This window comes from Astyanax mexicanus, chromosome 16 (genome assembly GCF_023375975.1).
Source record: "Astyanax mexicanus isolate ESR-SI-001 chromosome 16, AstMex3_surface, whole genome shotgun sequence".
In the NCBI taxonomy this organism is placed as follows: domain Eukaryota; kingdom Metazoa; phylum Chordata; class Actinopteri; order Characiformes; family Acestrorhamphidae; genus Astyanax; species Astyanax mexicanus.
The window spans coordinates 23,447,047-23,467,713 of record NC_064423.1 but is presented as its reverse complement, the minus strand read 5'-3'; the positions used below and the strand labels follow the sequence as shown (position 1 = coordinate 23,467,713).

General features: G+C 37.0%; 1 protein-coding gene across 1 annotated transcript; it reads right to left on the bottom strand.

The window, feature by feature from the left end:
* Positions 1 to 662: 662 nt before the first annotated feature.
* On the bottom strand, positions 663 to 19,446 carry LOC125782257 (guanine nucleotide-binding protein subunit alpha-11-like). Its single transcript, XM_049465792.1, has 8 exons — positions 19,149 to 19,446; positions 17,515 to 17,670; positions 13,948 to 14,132; positions 12,275 to 12,429; positions 9,619 to 9,747; positions 7,520 to 7,649; positions 6,735 to 6,888; positions 663 to 5,531 (listed from the first exon to the last, which is right to left on the bottom strand). The coding sequence occupies exons 2-8, from the start codon at positions 17,663 to 17,665 to the stop codon at positions 5,332 to 5,334; spliced, it is 1,104 nt and encodes a 367-aa protein (XP_049321749.1). The 5' UTR covers positions 17,666 to 17,670; positions 19,149 to 19,446; the 3' UTR covers positions 663 to 5,331.
* Positions 19,447 to 20,667: the final 1,221 nt, after the last annotated feature.

Sequence of the window (20,667 nt, the reverse complement as noted above, 5' to 3'; positions counted from 1 at the left end):
AGCTTGGACTGTGGGTCTCTCCACTCTTCCTCCAGATTCTGGTTCCTTGATTTCTAAATGAAATGCAAAATTTATTGATGGTCAGTGTCATCAATAAATTGTTATTGTCCCCTTCAAAGTGTTGTTTAAAGCTGATCCTTTTTTTTTTGCATTGTGCAAAATCGAATTAGATTTGCAGGAGCATTTAGATGAGGCTGTGGAATTTTACTGTTCATGAATTACTGGTAGTAGACTATAAGTACACAGCTTAAGTTTGCCTTTTGTCTATTATTATTATTATTAATATTATTGCATAACCATCGCTACACATCAGACGTGAGAACTGTTGGAGAACACACTGGTAACACCAGGCTGAATGCACCAGGCTCACCTGACGGGCGGGTGGGTACACATCGGAATGCTCCGGCTTTAAATGGCACAGCTAAGCTCCTATATGATTATTTGCTCAGAAGAAGCTGGATGATCCATTTGATTAAACGTGCCTGCAGTGACATTTCTGTTTACTCCATCGTTTTAGAAGACAAAAGCATGAGATACAGTGAGTTATTAGAAACAGTACAGTTGGGATTTTCGTGTGTGTGTGTGTGTTTGAACAGCTTTGGGGTGAATGAATGGAATAACCGAAACATACAGTATTATTGAACTGTAATGTGAAGCCCTTGGTGTTTTATTACTTGATATTATATTACATACATGTGCTTATTTATACAGAACAAAGGAACCTAAATTCCATCATCATATATCATGACAAGAAAAGCATATACATAATACAAACCACCAGAAAATAACATATTGGTGCTAAATACAGTAGAACGCACTTCTGTCAGTCCAACAACTTAAAACCAACAACCAAAAACTTTCTGCTGAAAGAAAAAAGGCCAGTCTTGTTATTGTGTATCTCCTATAGAGCCTACATGGATGTCGGTGGTGAAGTGTGGGTGGTTAGGTGGGCTTGTCTAACTAAAGGTAGTAGAATAGACAATAGCTATAGAGGGAGGGAGTGAGAGAGGGAGGTAAGTGTGGTACATAAAAAAACAATATACAATGAAAAATTCAACTACCCTCTGAAAAGCAACTGCAAAAGACAAACAAAGACTAACAATAAACTAAAGAAAAGGCAGCATGACTCATAACTCATATTTCACTCTTTTTTTTTTTTTGCATCTTTTGCAGAGCTAACATCACCTGTTCAGATTCAGCCCTGATCAAGTGGAGGTAGAAACTCTTTCTACCTCTCTGTGTACACACATAGTAGCCTGTGCTCATCTAACACGATCTGATCATTCATATTCCACCCAGAGTTAAAAGAGTAAACGCTGAGATGAACGTGATCAAAACGTGAGCAGCTCTTAAGACTTAAGAATACAGCTTGTGTTTAAACAGGAGTATTGTCAGTTACAGTAGGTGAATGCAGAAAAATTTCAGACCTAAATAGAGTGTGGTAAATGATTCATTAAAGGAATAGCTTAGTGTAAAATCTGTATCAAGTAAAACTGCTATTACTTTAAACCAGCTGTAGTATTTAATTTTGAAAACCTATTCAACTAATTTTATAATACAACTTAATTACAAACAACACATTCCTCACAAAGGCTACGCTCACATTACAAGGCTGAAGTAAATCAAATCAGATTTGTTTTGCTCATTGTGGCTCAAATCTGTTTTTTTTTCATGGCTGTGTGAACGTGCCAAATCACAAATTTAAGTCACTGTTATATGTGGTCCTAAATCATGGACATGCGACATGAATGTGAACGATCAAAACAGAATTCATGAGTCTTTTTGTTTTTACGCTGCGCTAAGTGCTTCTCTCTCATATCCACACATCTCTTGGTGCAGCTGTGCAGCTATAGCTGCAAAAACAGCAAAAGCAAACCACCTGGACTTTTTTCACCTTCTCGACCTGAGCATGTACTTCAGACCAGCTGTTTGCTGTTTCTCCACTCCAGCAAAAGATGCTCCACATATGAGCTGCTTTCATAACGCATGCATAAAGCTACGAGTCGTCTCTCAAATATGATGTTTTCTTGGTGGTAAAATAGGTGACATTTATACATATCAATGTGCGAATGTGAGACGTTTCAGGGGCAGATTTGTTCACATTACACACAGATACAGGTCCCTTTGTAAATGTGAACCGTCAATCAAAAAAATGTATTTGAGCAATGTGGCTTGTAATGTGAGTGTAGCCTAATTTGCCTTCATAAGCATAGTTTTGCTTTTACAATTAAGCCATCTTGAGTTGCCTGTTAAAAAGAAAACTTTTTAACCCTGTGCACATCATGTGACTTAGTATCTGCCACATACATTTACATGCTTTTTCACTGGTATATTAGTGGCCTCATCCAGATATAATCTGTATTCTCAAGATGCATGAAGTGACCAGGTATAAAAGGGGTCTTAAATGTTTTATCCTTATTTGCTTACTTGGTAAATAGTACAATTACAGCTTGACTGATCAGCAACACTGAGTTATAAATTACACAAACTTTCAGCTGGAGGAACATTAGATGAGTTTGTACTGTCTGCTCTCTAAAAACATTGTTTTTGGCAAAAACACTGAAGGAAAAATAAATATAAAGTCTGAGGGACCGAAGTGAACACTGATTGGCCTTCGTTCCAAAGCTTTTGTCAGCGATCTCGGAAAACAGATGGCAACTGGGAAATCAGGCGTAGAATCTTGTAGTATAATCTATTGAAGCACTCCATGAAAAATGCATGTTCTTGCTTTGCAAGAACCTGAGCAGGACATTCACCATACTGCTCAGAATACCAGGCCTTTAGGACCAGAACTGAAAAAACATGACCATATGTCATTAAGGTGTGTTTTGATGATGTTCCAGCTGGTAATCACAAAAACGTGTTACATTATATTACATTTGGCAGACGCTTTTATCCAAAGCGACTTTTGATTGATAATGTAAATAATGCATTTAGCAAAATAGAGGACATAGAAGAAGAAAAAAAAAACAAAAAAAAAACTTGATGGGACCTAAATGAGGCCAAAGGGAAAAAGTGGGATAGATGAGGAAAGGAAGGAGTTAAAGAAGGAGTTAGTATGTTAAAGGTGTTTGGAGAGTTAGTGGTCTTTTGAAGAGTTCTGTCTTCAGTGTTACATTATTTAATTTTAACAGAAGTCACATAACATTGGCTGCTAATGAACAGAGTCTTCTGGAACTTCACATTTTTTGTAAATGATTGTTCTTTAGTTCTAATAAAAAATTTTGTTGGGTTCAGTTGTTAATCATATCCACTTCTACATTACATTCAAATGAAACTAATCTGACAACAAATGAGGTGAGCTTTGTCTGAAACAAACTGTGTTAAACAATGTGCTGTAAGGAGGTCTGGAGGCATGTTAGCCCAACAATACAAGGAGCACTTAGATCTTCCTCAATTCCTTGATGTAATGTTATTATAATGTTTTAAATGGTATTTGAAATACATAAGAATTTGTACATTACACTGAACTTAACTTCCTTTCTTAAATCTGCTTAAAACTATATGTGTCTTTTGCTTATTCGACTCTGCATATAAACAGCTGATTAGAAGCACCCATGTATATAATGAGGCCTGGAGAAATCTACTGCAAACATAGGTCAGGAATAAGATGGAATGAATAGACAGGACAGTGTTTAGTTGTAAATGGAATGGAAGTAGGTGTCAGTTCAGCAGATGTGACTAGAGTAATGTTTTGGCCTTAAGTCACATATTTGGAATGCTTTAGAGGTGATGTATGTGTGTGTGTGGGGGGGTGTTCCCTCCCTCCCTCCTGCCTACCAATGCAAAAGTGAACCAACAGCCTGCATAACTTCAGAAACCTACTGGATCAGATACGCAGCATTCCTCCCAGACAATGCAGAATGACTCAACAGTATCTGAACAGGGCAGGGCCTCCCTATAATCAATCACTCCTACTTGTTAACAAGCCAAAACTCTGCTAGATCTGCAAGTGTTTTCTGAAAGCCTTTGTAATTGGAATGTTCAGCAAAAATCTGGCCTGTTAATTCATAAGTATAAGACACATTTGCAAACATATAGGGGAATTTTACATTAGCAGTAATGAGAAGTTTTACTACTTTACTATTAATTCACTAATTCTATCCTTTGTATTAAAGCTGCACGATACTGGAAACTCTCCTTACTGGGGCTCAGAGTGGTCCAGCAGTCTAAAGCTCTGCCACTATGATCAGGAGATCGCCGGTTTAAATCCTGCTCATGCAGTTTGCCATTAGCTGTCGAAGCCCTGAGAGAGCACAGTCGGCCTGGCTCTCTCTGAGTGGGTAGATGGCGCTATCTCCCCTCATCACTCTAAAGGGTAATGTCACTCAGCACAGGGCGTCTGTGAGCTGATGTATCGGAACCTGGTCACTTCGCTTTCCTCCGAGCTCGCTGTGATGCTACTCAGCAATGCTGCATCAGCAGCAGTTTGAAATATCGATAGAGCTGTATCAGAGGAGGCATGTGCTTTTCTTGCAAAGGACTTCTTCATAGAGAGTACTGTGTAATTTGGAACAAATTAAACATCTACTATCACCCCATACAGGACTACTTTTTCATTTCTGTGTAGACAGAAATATATTAACAAAAAGTGATTTTCTTTTTTTAAATAAGCTTTTGTTTTAAGAGTAGCAGAACAGAACTAAACAGTCATAAGCAAAGTATACCAGGAGATATTCCTGTACATGAAGTAGCAGCACTCAGAAGTAGCAGAAAGCATGGGTTAATATAGCTTGATACCTTAATTTATATTATGATATTGAATTTTAACACAATCATCCCACACTAATGTACTATGGAATATATGAAGGACTTTGTCAGAAACACTCTGACTTTAATACCAATAAGAAAAGCAATTAAATAACTAATTAAAACAGAATTAGCAACCCTATGCTTTTAGGAGCTTACCCCAGTTCTAGCATGGGTTCTATTCCCTCAGATCTAGATCTCAGAGCTGTTGGGAAGATTTTCCTTCATTCTAACGTTACGACTGAGGGAATTTGCTTTCCCTCTACAGTGACCTTTCTTCCCTCTCTAGCAGCCACATCACGTCCACCTTCACCATCATCCTGCCCTGTGTCAACCTCTAACACAGGCGAAAAAAAAAAAAAAAAAAAGTTGCATGGCTGAAGGAAATGGAACCCCATGTAAGAATCTCTTTAGGAAAGCGTCATAAATTCTTTCCACTGTAGGTTGTTTTTATTTTGTAGGCAATGTCACCCAAAACTGTATCACCCAAAACGATTGGATGTTTAGCAGGAAAAAGATGAACTTGGTATGTTTCTCTTCAGTCTTCAGCAGAAAGGTGAGGTCCTCAGTGTTCTGGGGTGGTCACAGCACTCCATACTCCTGCAGAGACTTGATCAGCACCGTGTCTTTAACATCACTGAAGACCATGCGGATGTTGTTGGTGTCTGTGGCGCAAGTGAAGTGACTGTAGATGTTCTTGCTCTGCTTCTCCTCATTCTTGGCCTGTTCTTTATACATTTCATGAATAAAATTCCTAGCATCCTCCGGATCCCGTTTCTTGCCTGCATGTGAGATGTCCAAAGAGAAAAGAGAAGTAGAAGAGAAACAGTCAGTGCGGTGTAAAGAATAAACACAGTAAAAGAAAAAAACAAAAAAAAACAAATGACAAAGTATGAAAAACTCAGAAATTAGGAATACCCAGTTTAACAGCACAGAAATACTGTAAAGATTACACATAATACATGAATAGTAAGCATATGACTTGAAGATGCCTATTTTACCGGCATTTTATGTCTCAGAAATAAATTCGCCTTTTTTTCTTTTATAATGATGATTAAAGCAGATATCCCAAGTTGCAAAAAAAAAGTATTTCAGGGAGGTACCCCCAGACTCATTCATTGTTTTTTTACTTTTACCAGACATGGGTATACTTTAGAGAATTCAGAGGAGAAATTAGTTTTGATATGATCCACGATGCTCCTGAACGCATCCCATCCAGGAGTGGAAAAAAACACTCTCCGCCCACACTAAAAACTGATTGACTGACTCACAATTAGTAAATGTGCCAAGACTGTTACCAACAACAGTTTGGGGGGTTTGGTATTGGACTGTTTTAAAGCTCTGTTTAGTTTATAGTGAATATTCTTTTTTTTTGTAATGTCACTTAATGGCACATCTTAAAAGTACTTAGTAATATGCACCATGGGGATGCACTATACTGATAGATGCACCTTTTATTGAATAGGGCTGCACAATAAATTATACCCCAGATAATATTTCTGTAATATTCACACTGCGGGATATGCAATGCCACATTTTTATTATCTTTTTTGCTGTTTAAAACAAAAGTGAAATCAGCACTGTACTCATTTAAGAACAAATAGCAGAGACAGACATCTATTGTTAATTTTACTCCAATCTTGGATACACAGATGCATTACTATTGCCATGACAGGCTGGATCACTGACTTTGGGTAAAATTCCTTAAATTTTCTGTTTCGATTATTACAATTAAAGCGAAACGAGTTCTCCCTGCACCACAGGTATCACAAAGCCCTTCGTACAAACAGCCATCATAGCCGAGGGACGAACCTGGTTGCCATGGGTAACAAAGGCAAGTGAGAAAGTGGAGATTTGGAGATATACAGATATGCAGGTACCCTTCCATAAACACTGCTGACCAGGGAACACACTCTTAGCCCAGGTATGTGTGTGTGTGTGTGTGTGTATGTATGTGTGTGTAAAATGTAGCAGATCCACCGTACCTCTGAAGCTAGCAAAGTAAAGGTTCAGGTCTGACTTCTTGATCTTCTCAGCTAGGATGTCCATTTTGTTGAGGAAGAGGATGATGGAGGCATTGGCGAACCAGTTTGAGTGGATGGTGGTGTAGAACAGTGTTAGACTCTCCTGCATCCGGTTCTACATCAGGGGGACAGAGAAGAGGAGGATTTTACCACAGTCATTCAGCCTAGACATGTTTATGAAGTTTGTAAAAAATTATAAATTTGTAAATTCCTGAAAATATTTTGGACAGTGTCAGTAATTAAAGAATGTGGACTAATTCTATATTTTATTAAAAAGATACTAATACAAATAAATACTGTATATATCTAGCCCAACATCATATTTTTATATATAACCTGCAAGCACCTATTTAATTATTTATGGGAATAAAAAAACTGTTTATTTAGTAGAATAATGCAATTATTACACTATTACTACATTTTAATGTTTAGTTTTTTTAACAAAAAGTGTTTTGTTTGTTAAATGCTATACGAAAAAGATCCAATCAGGATTTTATTTTGAAACCCATAGTTATAAGGTCACACAGAGACAAATAAATGAGCTCTCTTATTAGTTACGTGTAAAATAATACTGTAACCAAGCCATTGGACTTTAGGGAAGAGGGTAAATAAACAGAAAATGCAGGGATGTTTAAAAATGATGAGGCTAATAAATACTAGCTAATACAAAACATGATTCCCCTCTAATAGAGAGAGATGAGGAGGCAATAAAAGACAGAGTGAAGAGAAGAAAATCCTTCACTCACATCCCGGTTGTTCTCCTCCAGGACCTGGTCGTACTCGCTGAGGGAGGCCAGATAGATGAGCGACGTCACATTCTCAAAGCAGTGAATCCACTTCCGCCTCTCTGACTTCTGTCCCCCCACGTCCACAATCCTACAGCAAAGAGAAGATGTGAAGTTTAAGTCTTTTAGGCAGCACAGCATAATATCATTTCTTAATAATTCTTACAATATGACGATATAAAAAAAGGCTGCAATATACAAGTTTACTCTCCTAACAATAATAATGTTATCAATGTGTTTTTTTGTGAGTTGTTTCAGAATCACTGTTCCAGATGAGTGATTATGTGGGTGTTTTGATGAATCAGTGTGTGCAGCAAGCATTACTCATTGCATGATCTGAGTAGGTGGTTCCCGATGCAGTTACTAACTATTGGATATCATCTAGGACGGCAAACATACGGTACAGAACATCTGTATTTGTTTAACACATCAGCTGCTGTTTTCAAATGGTGGGAAACTGCGATATGATGTGGCTGTAAAGATGCAGCAACACGCTGTATAAAACAGTATATTTGCACTCTGTGCACACTGGTTCTAACATGGTGTATGTCAAATAAAATTCCTGACAGTACTTACACCAGTTTTATAATTTCCAACTCCTACCAACTAGCTGGGACTAGGACACAATCACATGATGCCACCAGTGCTTTCCTAAGTGCTTCCTATCTACCATCACACTGAGTGATGGGGGAGAGTAAGGACTATCACTTAATACCAATTATCTCCCTAAGAACGCTTCAAAAGCAGAAGGCCACCTAAGAGCTCTACAAATGATTGCTAACTCTTCAAGTAAGCCACGTAGCTTAAGCCCATACCCAAGTCATCTTCAGTTTAAGGTATAAAATATTCAGGTTACTGGCTTGAACCTGAAATATGGATTTAAACTACTAAATAAGGGATGAAAGCCCTACAATACAATTCAATTTATATCTTGAGTCACAAAACATGAATAACATGACACATCCCACAATATCACAATATCTGTTCTATTTCCAAGCTAGTTTAGCTGGTTAAACTGGTTGGTCAGCTTAGTTCTGGATCAGTATAGGTCATAGCTTTGTTGGTTTAGCTGGTCTACAAGCATAAAAAACCTGACCAAGCCAGATAACTAGTACAAACAAGCTTGACCAGCATCACCAACTAGTTTAGCAAGCGTGTGCCTGGATGACCAGCTTTTCAACCAGCTTGATCTTTAAAGATCATTCACTGGTTTTAATGTTTTTTAGAATGGTAGTTTACTGTCAATTAGTAGTCTAGAGTCTTTTTGAGGCTTTTAATGTAACATCTAAAAGAACAAAACATTATTTTATCATTGAATTGAATTATTCTTATTTGTCCTCTTGGGTATCACCTACAAAATGATGGACAGTACCAACACCAATCCATATTAATATGCTATCTTTAAAGTCTTTATTTTTTGACTACAAGCTTTGCAACTAACAGAAAAATTTGCAACATGTTTTGGTTAAAGAAAACCACAGGACTGTTATCCAATTAACTAAAATGGACTTAAAATGCATTCAAATGTAAATAATCAGACAAAATGGACAAGATGGACATTTTCAATGAAGCCAGACTTTTCTTTCTTGTTGTCAAACAGCAACTGCAACTCCGCAGTCGCCTCCAGTTATCTCCACAGTAGGGCAATATACTGTGCACAAATGAGCTGTGCACCACACCAGGCATAAAATGAACAATTGACATATTTGATTTGTCACTCTGTGCAGTATTGTTTTGTTTTTTTTCTGCTCAGCATTTGGGATTGATTTGCTAAGTAATGGACCTGTCTGATCATGTCATTCATTTAACAAGGGCGAAATGGGCTAGACAGAGAACATTAATAGCTCGGGACACAATGCTGCATCCCAGAATTTCTAATGCCGTCATGAAAAATTAGAATAAATCAAGCGTGGCGAGAAAAGCAGTCGCATGCAGCGACTCTGCTCGTCAACAATCTCAGTATTGACGGTCACGCCACCTTTCTGTTACCTACGTGTCTCAGTGTCATAAATAATTTCGTGCTCAGTGAAATCTGAGCTATTGCTTGCTAATTACTATACCTGAGTGTGATATTCTCCACCACAAAGGAGTGGTCGTTAATGCCGGTGGTTGGAAAACGCACCCGGAGCACATCCTGGGCTGTGGGGATGTAGTCTGAGGCTGCAATACGGTCCAGGTTTGTCAGGAAGCTGCAAAAAAGGTTGATAGTATCGTGCAACAAGTATAACAAGTAGTATTCTTATGATATTCCCATAGAAACAAATGAATGGGAGAAGTGTTAATTTTATTACATGGATGATACACATTAATGTTTTTTCTTAGTAGAAGGAAAACGTTTGGGCACTCCTGGGCAAATATTTTATTACAGTTACTGTAATAGCTTGAATATCTTATAGCTTCCTGGTTGGATGATTTGCTCATTCTTCCTTCTGTGAGATTCCTAGGTAGTCCATAGGGTGCATTTCTAAAATAAATCAGGGTTGTTTAACATATGCTGAATTTTGTGGGGACAACACAAAAAAGGTTTTGTTATGATGACTCATTCATGAACTAAACAATAAAGAGGTGCACATTTGTCTCCACTAGCCTTTCCTAACAAGGACTGGAAACAAGCTGTTGCCCTAACAAGAAGCCCTAACAAGCTGTAACCCTAACAAGCTGTAGCCCTAAAAATCTGAAGCCCTGACAAGTAGCCCTAACAAGCTAAAGCCCTAACAAGTAACCCTAACAAGCTGTAGCCCTAACAATCTGTAGCCCTTACAAGCTTAAGCCCTAACAAGCTGTAGCCCTAACAAGCTGTAGCCATAAAAATCTGAAGCCCTAACAAAAAGCCATTTTTTCACTCTGAAAATAAAAACAAAACCAAAATCATGCACTTATCTTACATAAAATAGTGAACATAATGTTTATGTTTATGTCGTCTAAGGATCATCAGATCATCTTCTTTTCTTTAAAACAATCCACATTAACAAAACTTTTGACCAGGAGTGCTCAAACTTTTGCATGAAGCCAGTATAAAAGAAAAGCTAATTAGGCAAGGAACACATGGAAGTCATTAAATCTGAAGTTAGAGCTCACTTAGCCTGGGGCTTAATTAAATGTAGTCCTGGATTTGTTTGTGTTTCTTATCATTGAAATGTTCTCAGAATTGAGAGCGCAGTAATAGAGGACATATAAAAGAGAGAGGGGCAGAGGAACAGGAAGTCTGTGACAGAGAAAGAAGGACATGACGGTAAAAGGTAAAAGGAAAATTCCTCGCTTTGTCTATTATAGGAAAAGATAATGAGTAATGCAGAATTTAATTAATGGGCACTCAAATTTGTTTGTAAACTCACTGATTGATCTAACAGAGATCTAACAGAGTCTTGATGGAGAAACAAAAATGACAAAACAGGCTAATATAAGCCTAATCACTGAAGATGATTTCAGCAGGATTTATTAGCTTTTTTATAGTTTTTGTTCAGGCTTTATTTCTAAGGCAGTAAGGTGGCACCATCTGGTGGACAGACCTGGTTTTGTGTAAAAAAAAGCATAAAAAGTAAAAATTTAATTAGATTAATTGCAACAATATTCTGTGATTACAGGGGCAGGGGCAGATTACAGCAGAAGTTGGGGTCAAACTTGGTTGCGTAAATAATTTGCTCTTTAAAAATAATAAAGCGTTACTGATTCCAAATAAATTGTGTGCATTAATGCCTTTACATTGACAGCCCTAATGAAAATGTAGGCCACACCATAGCATTCCAGAACATGTTAAACCTCTGAACATTTCCCCTAACCCATTAATTCTAAGCCACATTAGTCAATTATTCATCTTATTGCGACTGTTTACTCATTAAAAAGGTGGTTTAGACAAAAATGAAACCTTCAATATGACATATATACATAGACTCCGCATAGCCTGCCTCCTGGCGCCGGCTGCTGCATATATATATATATTTGTGTCTGACATTATAAGTACAAAGATGGCGGCACCCGGAGATTTCCCAGCAGTATGGGATGTAAACAGTGGTTTTTAATAAGCTTCTTGTGCACTTTTAAAAGTATTAATGCCTCATTTTAAATGTCAGGGCTCTCCAGAGGTGTGGAGCTACTTCGAGCCTGGATAACGGTGTAAAAATTGATTTATTGAGGCAAAATATGCCCTGGTACAGTGCCGGGCAAAAAGCACAAAATTAATCTTAGAAAGCTGTATGAGAGCGGTGGTGTGCTATTCAACAAAGGTAATTTACCTTTTACCATGTTTTACTGCACTCAAAGTCAATTTTACACCTGAGTTCTCCTTTAAGGGATTTTTGAGCTGAATTTTTTTAAATATATTTTAAAACAGCAGCCAACCTGTATCGCTGAGTTGATGAGAGAATGAAATCCCTGTGTGAGCTCAGACTTCATTCTGCCCTGTGGCTATAAGGAGTCCTCCTTTCTGTTTTTAGACAACTCTGACGTCTTTTTGGCTCCTTTTTGCGTATTTCAGCCCAGTAAAGTGCTGCCGCAGCGGAAAATCACTTTCATTGTGTAGTCACTGTTACCTAAATTAGGCTAAAATTAGTTAGTCATTGTTCGAAAGTGGGTTTTTTAATCAATTTTCTGACGTTTTTTTGTGCATACCAATTGATAACTATATTTGTAAAACTGCTGTACATCATTTTACATTATGTTTCTTATCTATACCTGTCGGGCTGTCTCGTCTACTCGTCAAGTTTTGGCCTGACTTACTATTCCGTGGAGTCCAGGAGCTGATACTCTCGCCGGCGTTCGTAGCACATTTTAAGGCCGGAGTCTGCCCAAAGGCGCTGAATGGCATCCACATATCTGCGCTCCAGCTGTGTCACTTGAAGAATGTTTACATCTTGAACCAACTGTGCATACACCTGTGAATATTGAGAAAGAAATGAAATCATGGCTGAGTAAAGTTCATGATTTCAGTATGCACATTCTGCACAGTTATTCACAACTTCCTAATGTTTCATTTACTCAGGAATACGTAAAATATACAGACAAAACCTCTGAGCTCCCACAGTTTTCTGAATACGAGGACACATTTCACTTCATCTTCAGAGACAAGTCAGGATCGTTTCCTCTTCCATCTGCTGGCTGCTTTTAGAGTGACTTTTAAAATAATCCAGCAGGTTTGTCTGCCCCAAAAAAGTGCTGTGTCTGAATGACACATTGTGGTTATGTTTTTCTATTGTCTTCAGCCAGTGTTTTAGTCTTTTTTCTGCCTTCTGAGTCACTGTCATGGTGTGGCTGTCATTAAATGGTTTCAGATCTGCCTTAACCTCGTATAAATTTAATTTAAACATAAATTAAAAAGATCACTTTTTACTGTAATCTTTCCTAAATCATTAACAATTGTGTTTTAATTTGGCACACAGATAAAATTCAATGTCTTATACTTAAAAATAAAAAAAATAATTAAAATCTTGGCAAAAGATGATCTTATCACTGGTCAGCTGTATATCACTGGTGATGCCACAGCAAAAGGAGGGAAAAGACTAGCACATGTTTCCTCCAATATATGTGAAGTCAGCCCTCTTTTCAGTTTCAGCATCACTCTAAATGTGTTTGTCACTATCTTGTGGGTGTTGTGTTAAGCACTATCTGCTTATTTCCAGTACCACAGTATGTTTTCTTGCCTCTGCAAACTGAAAAAACTGAAAAGTTAAAATCCAACTATCAAATTGCTATATGACTACTTAATATTCAGATTAATGCAGAAATCTGTTTATAATTGGATTATAAAGTACATGTATATATATTCAGAATTTTTAACAATATAAATACAATGGTTGCAGATAAAAATATATAATAATCTTAATATTCTTGTTCTGTAATTTTACAACAATCAGGTAACTAGTTGTAGCAATGAGAAATATTAGATATGTATTATATAATGCTAATAACATGCAGAATGTCTCATATTTAAAAAGTGGAGATCAGAATTTGAGGCTGGTAACTGTACAAACATGTTTGATAGATAGATAACGTAAGCATATACTATACACCCTAAATGAACAAATATTGAATAAATCTTTTAAAATGCATCATGGTGCATAGTCACTATTTTGTTAAATAATATACATACATTGTAAAAAAAATGATTTTTGTGTAATAAACACATTATTAAATATAACTATTATTTCCTTGCTGCTTGTGTCACTCTTGACCTGCATATTTCCCAAACGTATGACCTAATACACACATTTTTAAATAATTCAGTCAAGTCAAACTAAAATGGACTTATATAAATGGATCAATCAATGAATGTTTTTCATTGTTGATTATTGCATCATCTATTTTTGTAAACAGTATAATAAAAACAGGATGGAAAAAGTTGCCTCTAAAGTGCAGACTTTGTTTAAAAGACATGCAGGGCCAGATCTGCTTACCTCATTCTGCTGGATGGCATAGGGGATCTTGAGGGCAGACATGGCCCCCGTCATGGCCTTCACTGCAGTGAAGATATTCTGGAAAACCAGTTTAGTAAATGCGCGTCTGTCCTCCTCTGAGTAACCCTTTCCATGGATGATCCTCATCTGCTTGATAAAGGTGGTTTTCCCACTTTCTCCAGTGCCTAGCAGAAGAACAGAGATATAGGGAGTGAAATAGTTATGCAAAGCAAAAAGATCTTTTGTCATTAGGAAGTTATGTATACTATAATAAAAGGTACATTGGTGTGATGTACTATGTTTTAAAACAGTCACAATTATTTTTTATAGTACCATTTTTTTCTTTACTAAACAGGCTGTATTTGTTATTTATGTATACATACACATGTAACATATTTCTGTTCTGATTGGCTGCTTTGTGTTGTGCCTCATTCAAACAGCACTGAACATTCAAAAAGCAAATAAATGATTATAAATGCAGAATGAATACACAGGACTAAATTGCCATAGGCTAAATAGGCAGATATACAGCTCTGGAAAAATAATAGACCACTTAAAAATCATGAGTTTCTTTGATTTTACCAAATTGAAAACCTCTGGAATAAAATTAAGAGGAAGAGAGGACAAGCCATCAAACCAAGCTGAACTGCTTGAATTTTTGCACCAGGAGTGGCATAAAGTTATCCAAAAGCAGTGTGCAAGACTGGTGGAGAAGAACATGCCAAGATGCATGAAAACTGTGATTAAAACCTGAATTCTTCCACCAAATGTTGATTTCTGAACTTTATAAATATGAACTTGTTTTCTTCTTTTTTATTTCAGCTATTTCTCATTTTCTGCAAATAAATGCTCTAAATGACAATATTTTTATTTGGAATTTGGGAGAAATTTTGTCTGTAGTTTATAGAATAAAACAAGGTTTATTTTACTCAAACATAAACCTATAAATAGCAAAATCGGAGAAACTGATTCAGAAACAGAGGTGGTCTCCTAATTTTTTTCAGAGCCGTATGTGTTAGTTCATTATGATGTCATACACAGTACATTTTTCAGTGTTAAATCAACACTAATAGTGTTAAATTGTCCAGGAGATTGATCAAGCAACCTAGCCTAGCCTTGTTTTAGGTATGCTTAGCCTGTTGAATAATGAAGCCATTCACTTTTCATCTTCAGAATCCGTTTGGAAGAATTCATTCTTCCTTCGATTAACATGTATTCTGTTTAACTTCCTGGTATTCCATATTAAGTTGTACAGTTCTTGCATCCCACATGCAGTAGTGCTTTTCCTGCTTGAACACACCCACTCTGCCTATAACAGAGCTCTTCAACTCACAGTTTGGTGATTTTCCTGTTCACACACCCACTAAATCTTGGCAATTAACTGATGTGTTGAACCAGGTGTGTTTAAACAGGCGACTCGACTGGACACTGGACTTCCTGGACTGGAATTAAGAAGCACTCTTCTAAGGAATGTAGAAAGGTTAGACAGCAGTGTGCTGATGACATGTGCTTCTTCAGTTCACAACAAGATCGTCTAGGCTAAGGTTGCTCTAGACAAACTAAGTAAGAGTAGTAAGTAAGAGACCACTTCAGTTTCTGAATCAGTTTCTCTGATTTTGCATTTATTTGCAGAAAATGGAAATTGCTGAAATAACAAAAAAGATGCAGAGCTTTCAGACCTCAAATGACACAAAGCATACAAGTTCAAATTCATTAAGTTTTAAGAGTTCAAAAATCAATATTTGGTGGAATAACCCTGTTTTTTAATTACAGTTTTCATGCATCTTGGCATGTTCTCCTCCACCAGTCTTACCTACTGCTTTTGGATAACTTTATGCCACTCCTGGTGCAAAAATTCAAGCAGTAGGTTGGTTTGATGGCTTGTGATCATCCATCTTCCTCTTTATTATATTCCAGAGGTTTTCAATTTGGTGAAATCAAAGAAACTCATCATTTTTACGTGGTCTCTTAAGGAGAATCTTCTATTGTCCTTTCTCCTTAGTTAACAGACAAGCCCGTTTGGGCAGGACTGCCGATACAGCACTGGATATACTGGAATGCAAACTATCCTGTTGAGATGTTTTAATCACAAGCAGACAGGCTGATGAAGCATGTCACAGGGCGTGCATACGGGCAGATCTCTACCAAGAATTTGAGGTGTTGAGAAATCCTACTGCTGTAATTTGTTTAGCTATAAATACAAAGGCAAATACTGAAATATTGTCAGTGAAGTGAATCTTCTGTCAGGAAGTATGACTCCTAATGATGCTTTCAAACACGCAGTTGCTGTTTGCTGTAGGGGAATCACAGCTGCTAAAGCTGTCCTCATTTTAATCACTGGTTTTCAAAGAGCAAATATTTGCTAATGAGACCAGCGAGCAGGCACTATCACACCGAACCGACAGCGGGGTCACAGCTTAAGTGAGTTAAAGGAACGGCCACATCAGAAGCCTTACGAAAACAAACCACTGTCATGGGCTTCACAAAGACGGTTACTCACATACTTTGTACAGGAATTCATGACATACATACTTTTGAGGCTAGCCTACTTCTTAATGTTAGATTATCTGCATAGTATCATACTCTTTTGTCTGTTGTAAACTGTTCTTACCAATTACCACACAAACCACATAGTTTATGGTAATGCTTATCATTCTGCTTCTAGATGGGGATTCTATTAAATCATCATTTCCAGAATCCAATCAAAGATGACAGCACCCCCAAATCAGCACCCTCAGTGTGTCTGTCAAGAACCAAGAGCCAGGAAGGTTTATGGTTCAAGTCAAAAGTGGTGGAGCACCATTCCACTGTGCAGCACTGCTTTTACAAATACAATTTCCTAAAAGGCCTACAAGAAAGAAACCTTATCTGCAATCTTGTCACCAAACTTAACGTTTGAAGAATGCTGCAGAGCATCCAGACGAGCAAGATGAGATTCAGAAGCGCTTCAAAAACGCTACTAAGTGGTCTAAGTGAAAAAATTAAGTCAAAAGTGAACGGTTAAAATACGGTCTAAGTACTGTTTGGACAAAGCCCGACAGTCTATGAGATCTAAAAGACATCTGGCTGGAGGATATGACCAAAAGGGCTTTTAAGAACTCTGGACAAAGTGCAAAGTGTCCAGACTGCAATTCACAATAACTTGATTAAAAAGAGAGTCGTAGACAATTACTATTACGTTTTATAGGACAGTACAATCCAGAATCACCAACGCTTTCACAAAGATTTGAGTGAATTTCATATATATAGACAAAAAATCTACCAAAAACAAGGTTTTGGATGAAGGATAAAAAAAATCTGCTCAGAAACAAAACTTTATCTGTTTAGTGTATGTATACACTGTATTGTACAGGTTATAGAAAGTTTTGAAAAAAATACTAAAAAAAATACTGAGAAAAGCTAAGTAAATAAACTACATACAACAAGATGCTGTTAGTTCATAACTTTTTGCATCAATATTTATTTCAGTATTTATTTATTTATTACAGATTTGCCACCTTTAATTCATCAACAAAGTGTTATTCTGTGACAACTTCCACATGTTGTTTAAACTGTACCAGCACTTACCTAACAGAAGCACTTTGATCTCTCTGCGCTCTTTCTTTTTCTGCTTTTCGATGATTCTTCTTATTTCATTGTCTATAGCGATGGATTTTCTTTCGTCCTCAGATAAGAAGCAGGTGCAGGTCCGGTAGCACCATCTCCAGCAGCACCCCATCTCCCCTACAAATAAAGAGAGGGAGAACTTGTGTTGATTAAGTGTAGGAGTGATACGTTTGGCTTGGTTAACTTCTCATTCTCTGGGCCTAAAAACAAATTCACTGAAATGAATAGAAAATTTGCTTCTAAAAAAGAGCTTCAGTGAAAAGATATTAATGAGAAGAAGTGTTTGTTTCCTATAAACTTGAAGGGCAACCAGTTTTCCTACAACCAGCATCTACCAGCATAGGACCTGGAGTTAGATGGATAGTTGCTTTTCTTTTTTTGTGAACGTGTTAGGCTAAACAAAAATGCTAAAAGTAAAAGGCAGTCCAGGAGCTACAATGATACTTAAAATTACATTACACTTTAAATGTGAACTCCGTATAAGTCCAGTATGAGTCTCCTATAGCTAATTTCTATTAGTCCACTATAGCTAATTATCTATGAGTCCACACAGGAGGTGTCTAGTATAAGTCCCTTATAGCTAATTATCCATAAATCCGCAAAGTGAGTGTCTAGGATAAGTCCCTTATAACAAATTATCTATAAGTGCCCTATAGCTAAGATCTATAGGTCCACAAAGTAAGTGTCCAGTATAAGTCCCTTATAGCTAATTAACTATAGGTGCAGACATAAGTGTCCAGTATAAGTCCTCTATAACTAATATGTATAAGTCGCTTATAGCTAATGATCTCCTATAGTTAATATCTAAAAGTCCACACAGTAAGTGTCCAGTATAAGTCCTTTATAGCTAATTATCTGTAAGTCCACAAAGTAAGTGTCCAGTATAGGTTCTCTATAACTAATATATATAAGTCGCTTATAGCTCATGATCTCTGTTAGCTAATATCTAAAAGTCCCCTATAGATAATATTTATAAGTGACTTATAGTTAATTATCTCCTATAGCTGATATCTAAAAGTCCACACAGTAAGTGTCCACTATAAGTCCCCTATAGCTGATTATCTATAAGTACAGACAGTAAGTGTCCAGTTTATGTCCCCTATATCTAGTTTTTAGGTACTTATAGCTGATTATCCCCTATAGCTAAAATCTAAAACTCCACACAGTTCGTGTCTAGTGTAAGTCCCATATAGATAATATATTTCAGTCCCTCATAGCTAATTATCTCCTATAGCTTATATCTATAAGTCGCCTATAGCTAATATCTGTAAGTCTCTTATAGCTAAATAAGTAGAGACAGTAAGTTTGGTATAACAGAGAGTATGAGGGCAGTTGTGAGAAGTTTAATTTTTAGTTTACTGTGTAAAGGGGCCTGCGTGGTGCTGTTGGGTGCCATTTTGGTGTTGTTATGAGAGGACTACCCAATACTGCGCTCACACGGTTATCAATCCTGGACTTTCCCCAATAAGGAAATGGGAGAGTGAACTGTAAACGCGGTATAACCAACGTGTATTTACACAACACGAGGACAGGTCCCCCCATACACAACCGGCTTGATAAACACTGAGGAAGTTCAGTTTAAAAAAATCACTAACCTTCATTCGTTGTCACACCTGTTCCGGGAGCTTACAGAGTCTTCAGCTCTCGATGAGAAACTCGATCCATCTTTCCTCAGGTGAACTAAAGCCCAACTTTCCTCCTTCAGCTCGCTCTTCACAACTCCACCAGACTCGATATAAAACTGTTTCAGTCACATTCTCCTCTCTCGGCTCTCAGTGTGAGCTCAGGAAAACTCGGGGAAAGTCCGCTTTAATGATAGAAGTGGAGAGAACTGAGGGGTGTGAACACCTGGCCCACTGCGCTCTGATTTTACCTCAGTGGAATGCGCCCCGCACCTACTGCACTTCTCACCCGTTTACCGCCAGGACACGCCCCCTGCGCTCTGATTGGGTGTATGGATATATGGCACATACTGCATGCTAATGTAATAATACAGTCAATACACTGTATACTGTACACTGTACTATATAATATATACTAAACACTGTATCAGCGTACACTGTATAATATATAGTATGTATAGTAAAAAATAATTATTTTTATTATAACCAGTGTATATACAGCTCTGAAAAAAAATGAGACCACTTAAAAATGATGGATTATAATCAAGAGGAAGATGGATGATCACAGCCAGGAGAACATGCCAAGATACACGAAAACTGTGATTAAAAACCAGGGTTATTCCACCGTATATTGATTTCTGGACTCTTAAACTTTATGAATATGAACTTGTTTTCTTTGCATTATTTGAGGTCTGAAAGCTCTGCATCTTTTTTGTTATTTCAGCCGTTTCTTATTTTCTGCAAATAAATGCTCTAAAAGGCCATATTTTTATTTGGAATTTGGGAGAAATGTTGACTTTTGTCATGTCATCTTTTTAAAAAAGTTCCTAAATTAATCTTTAAAGGGTTCTAAACTTGCAAAGCTTGGTGTATCTCTTGATTCTAGTCTCTACAAACTACACAAACAAACAAAGCACTTTTGTGAGACGCTCTGGATAAGGGCGACTGCTAAATACCGTAAATGCAAATGTATATGTAAATCTCAGTGTATTTAAAGGGAAATTTCACTCTTTTCCAAGGTTTGAAAAAAAGTTCAGATTGTTTACAGATCAGCTTTAATTGGAAAGCACATTTTTATTGAATCCCTTTATAGTGGAGAGATATGTAATGGACAATAAGGCAGAATCATACACACAGAAGACACATTTTTTTATACATCCTACATCTAAAAACTCTCATATATATATATATATATATATATATATATATATATATATATATATATATATATATATATATATATATATATATTTTTTTTTTTTTTTTTTTTCATTATGTTTTCATTCCTGATGGCTAGCTGAGTTTCCAGTTTGTACACTGGACTGGGCTAAAATAGACAATACATTAGAGGAGGTGCAGAGCAGGTACTGACATTTAAAGTGAAATTTGGCTTGACTGTGACTCTTGAACACAGTTTAATGGAGAACAATAGGCCACTGACAGTGCACATGATTAGAATGCATGATTGCGTCAATGAATACAATATCGCATT

What these genes read in the sequence shown, in the direction of transcription:
- LOC125782257 (XM_049465792.1), bottom strand. Translation starts at nt 17,665, where the DNA reads ATGGGGTGCTGCTGGAGATGGTGCTACCGGACCTGCACCTGCTTCTTA. An exon ending in GATCAAAGTGCTTCTGTTAG is followed by an intron (nt 14,133 to 17,514) that starts GTAAGTGCTGGT and finishes TTCTTCTGCTAG; the next exon opens with GCACTGGAGAAAGTGGGAAA. An exon ending in ATGCCATCCAGCAGAATGAG is followed by an intron (nt 12,430 to 13,947) that starts GTAAGCAGATCT and finishes CAATATTCACAG; the next exon opens with GTGTATGCACAGTTGGTTCA.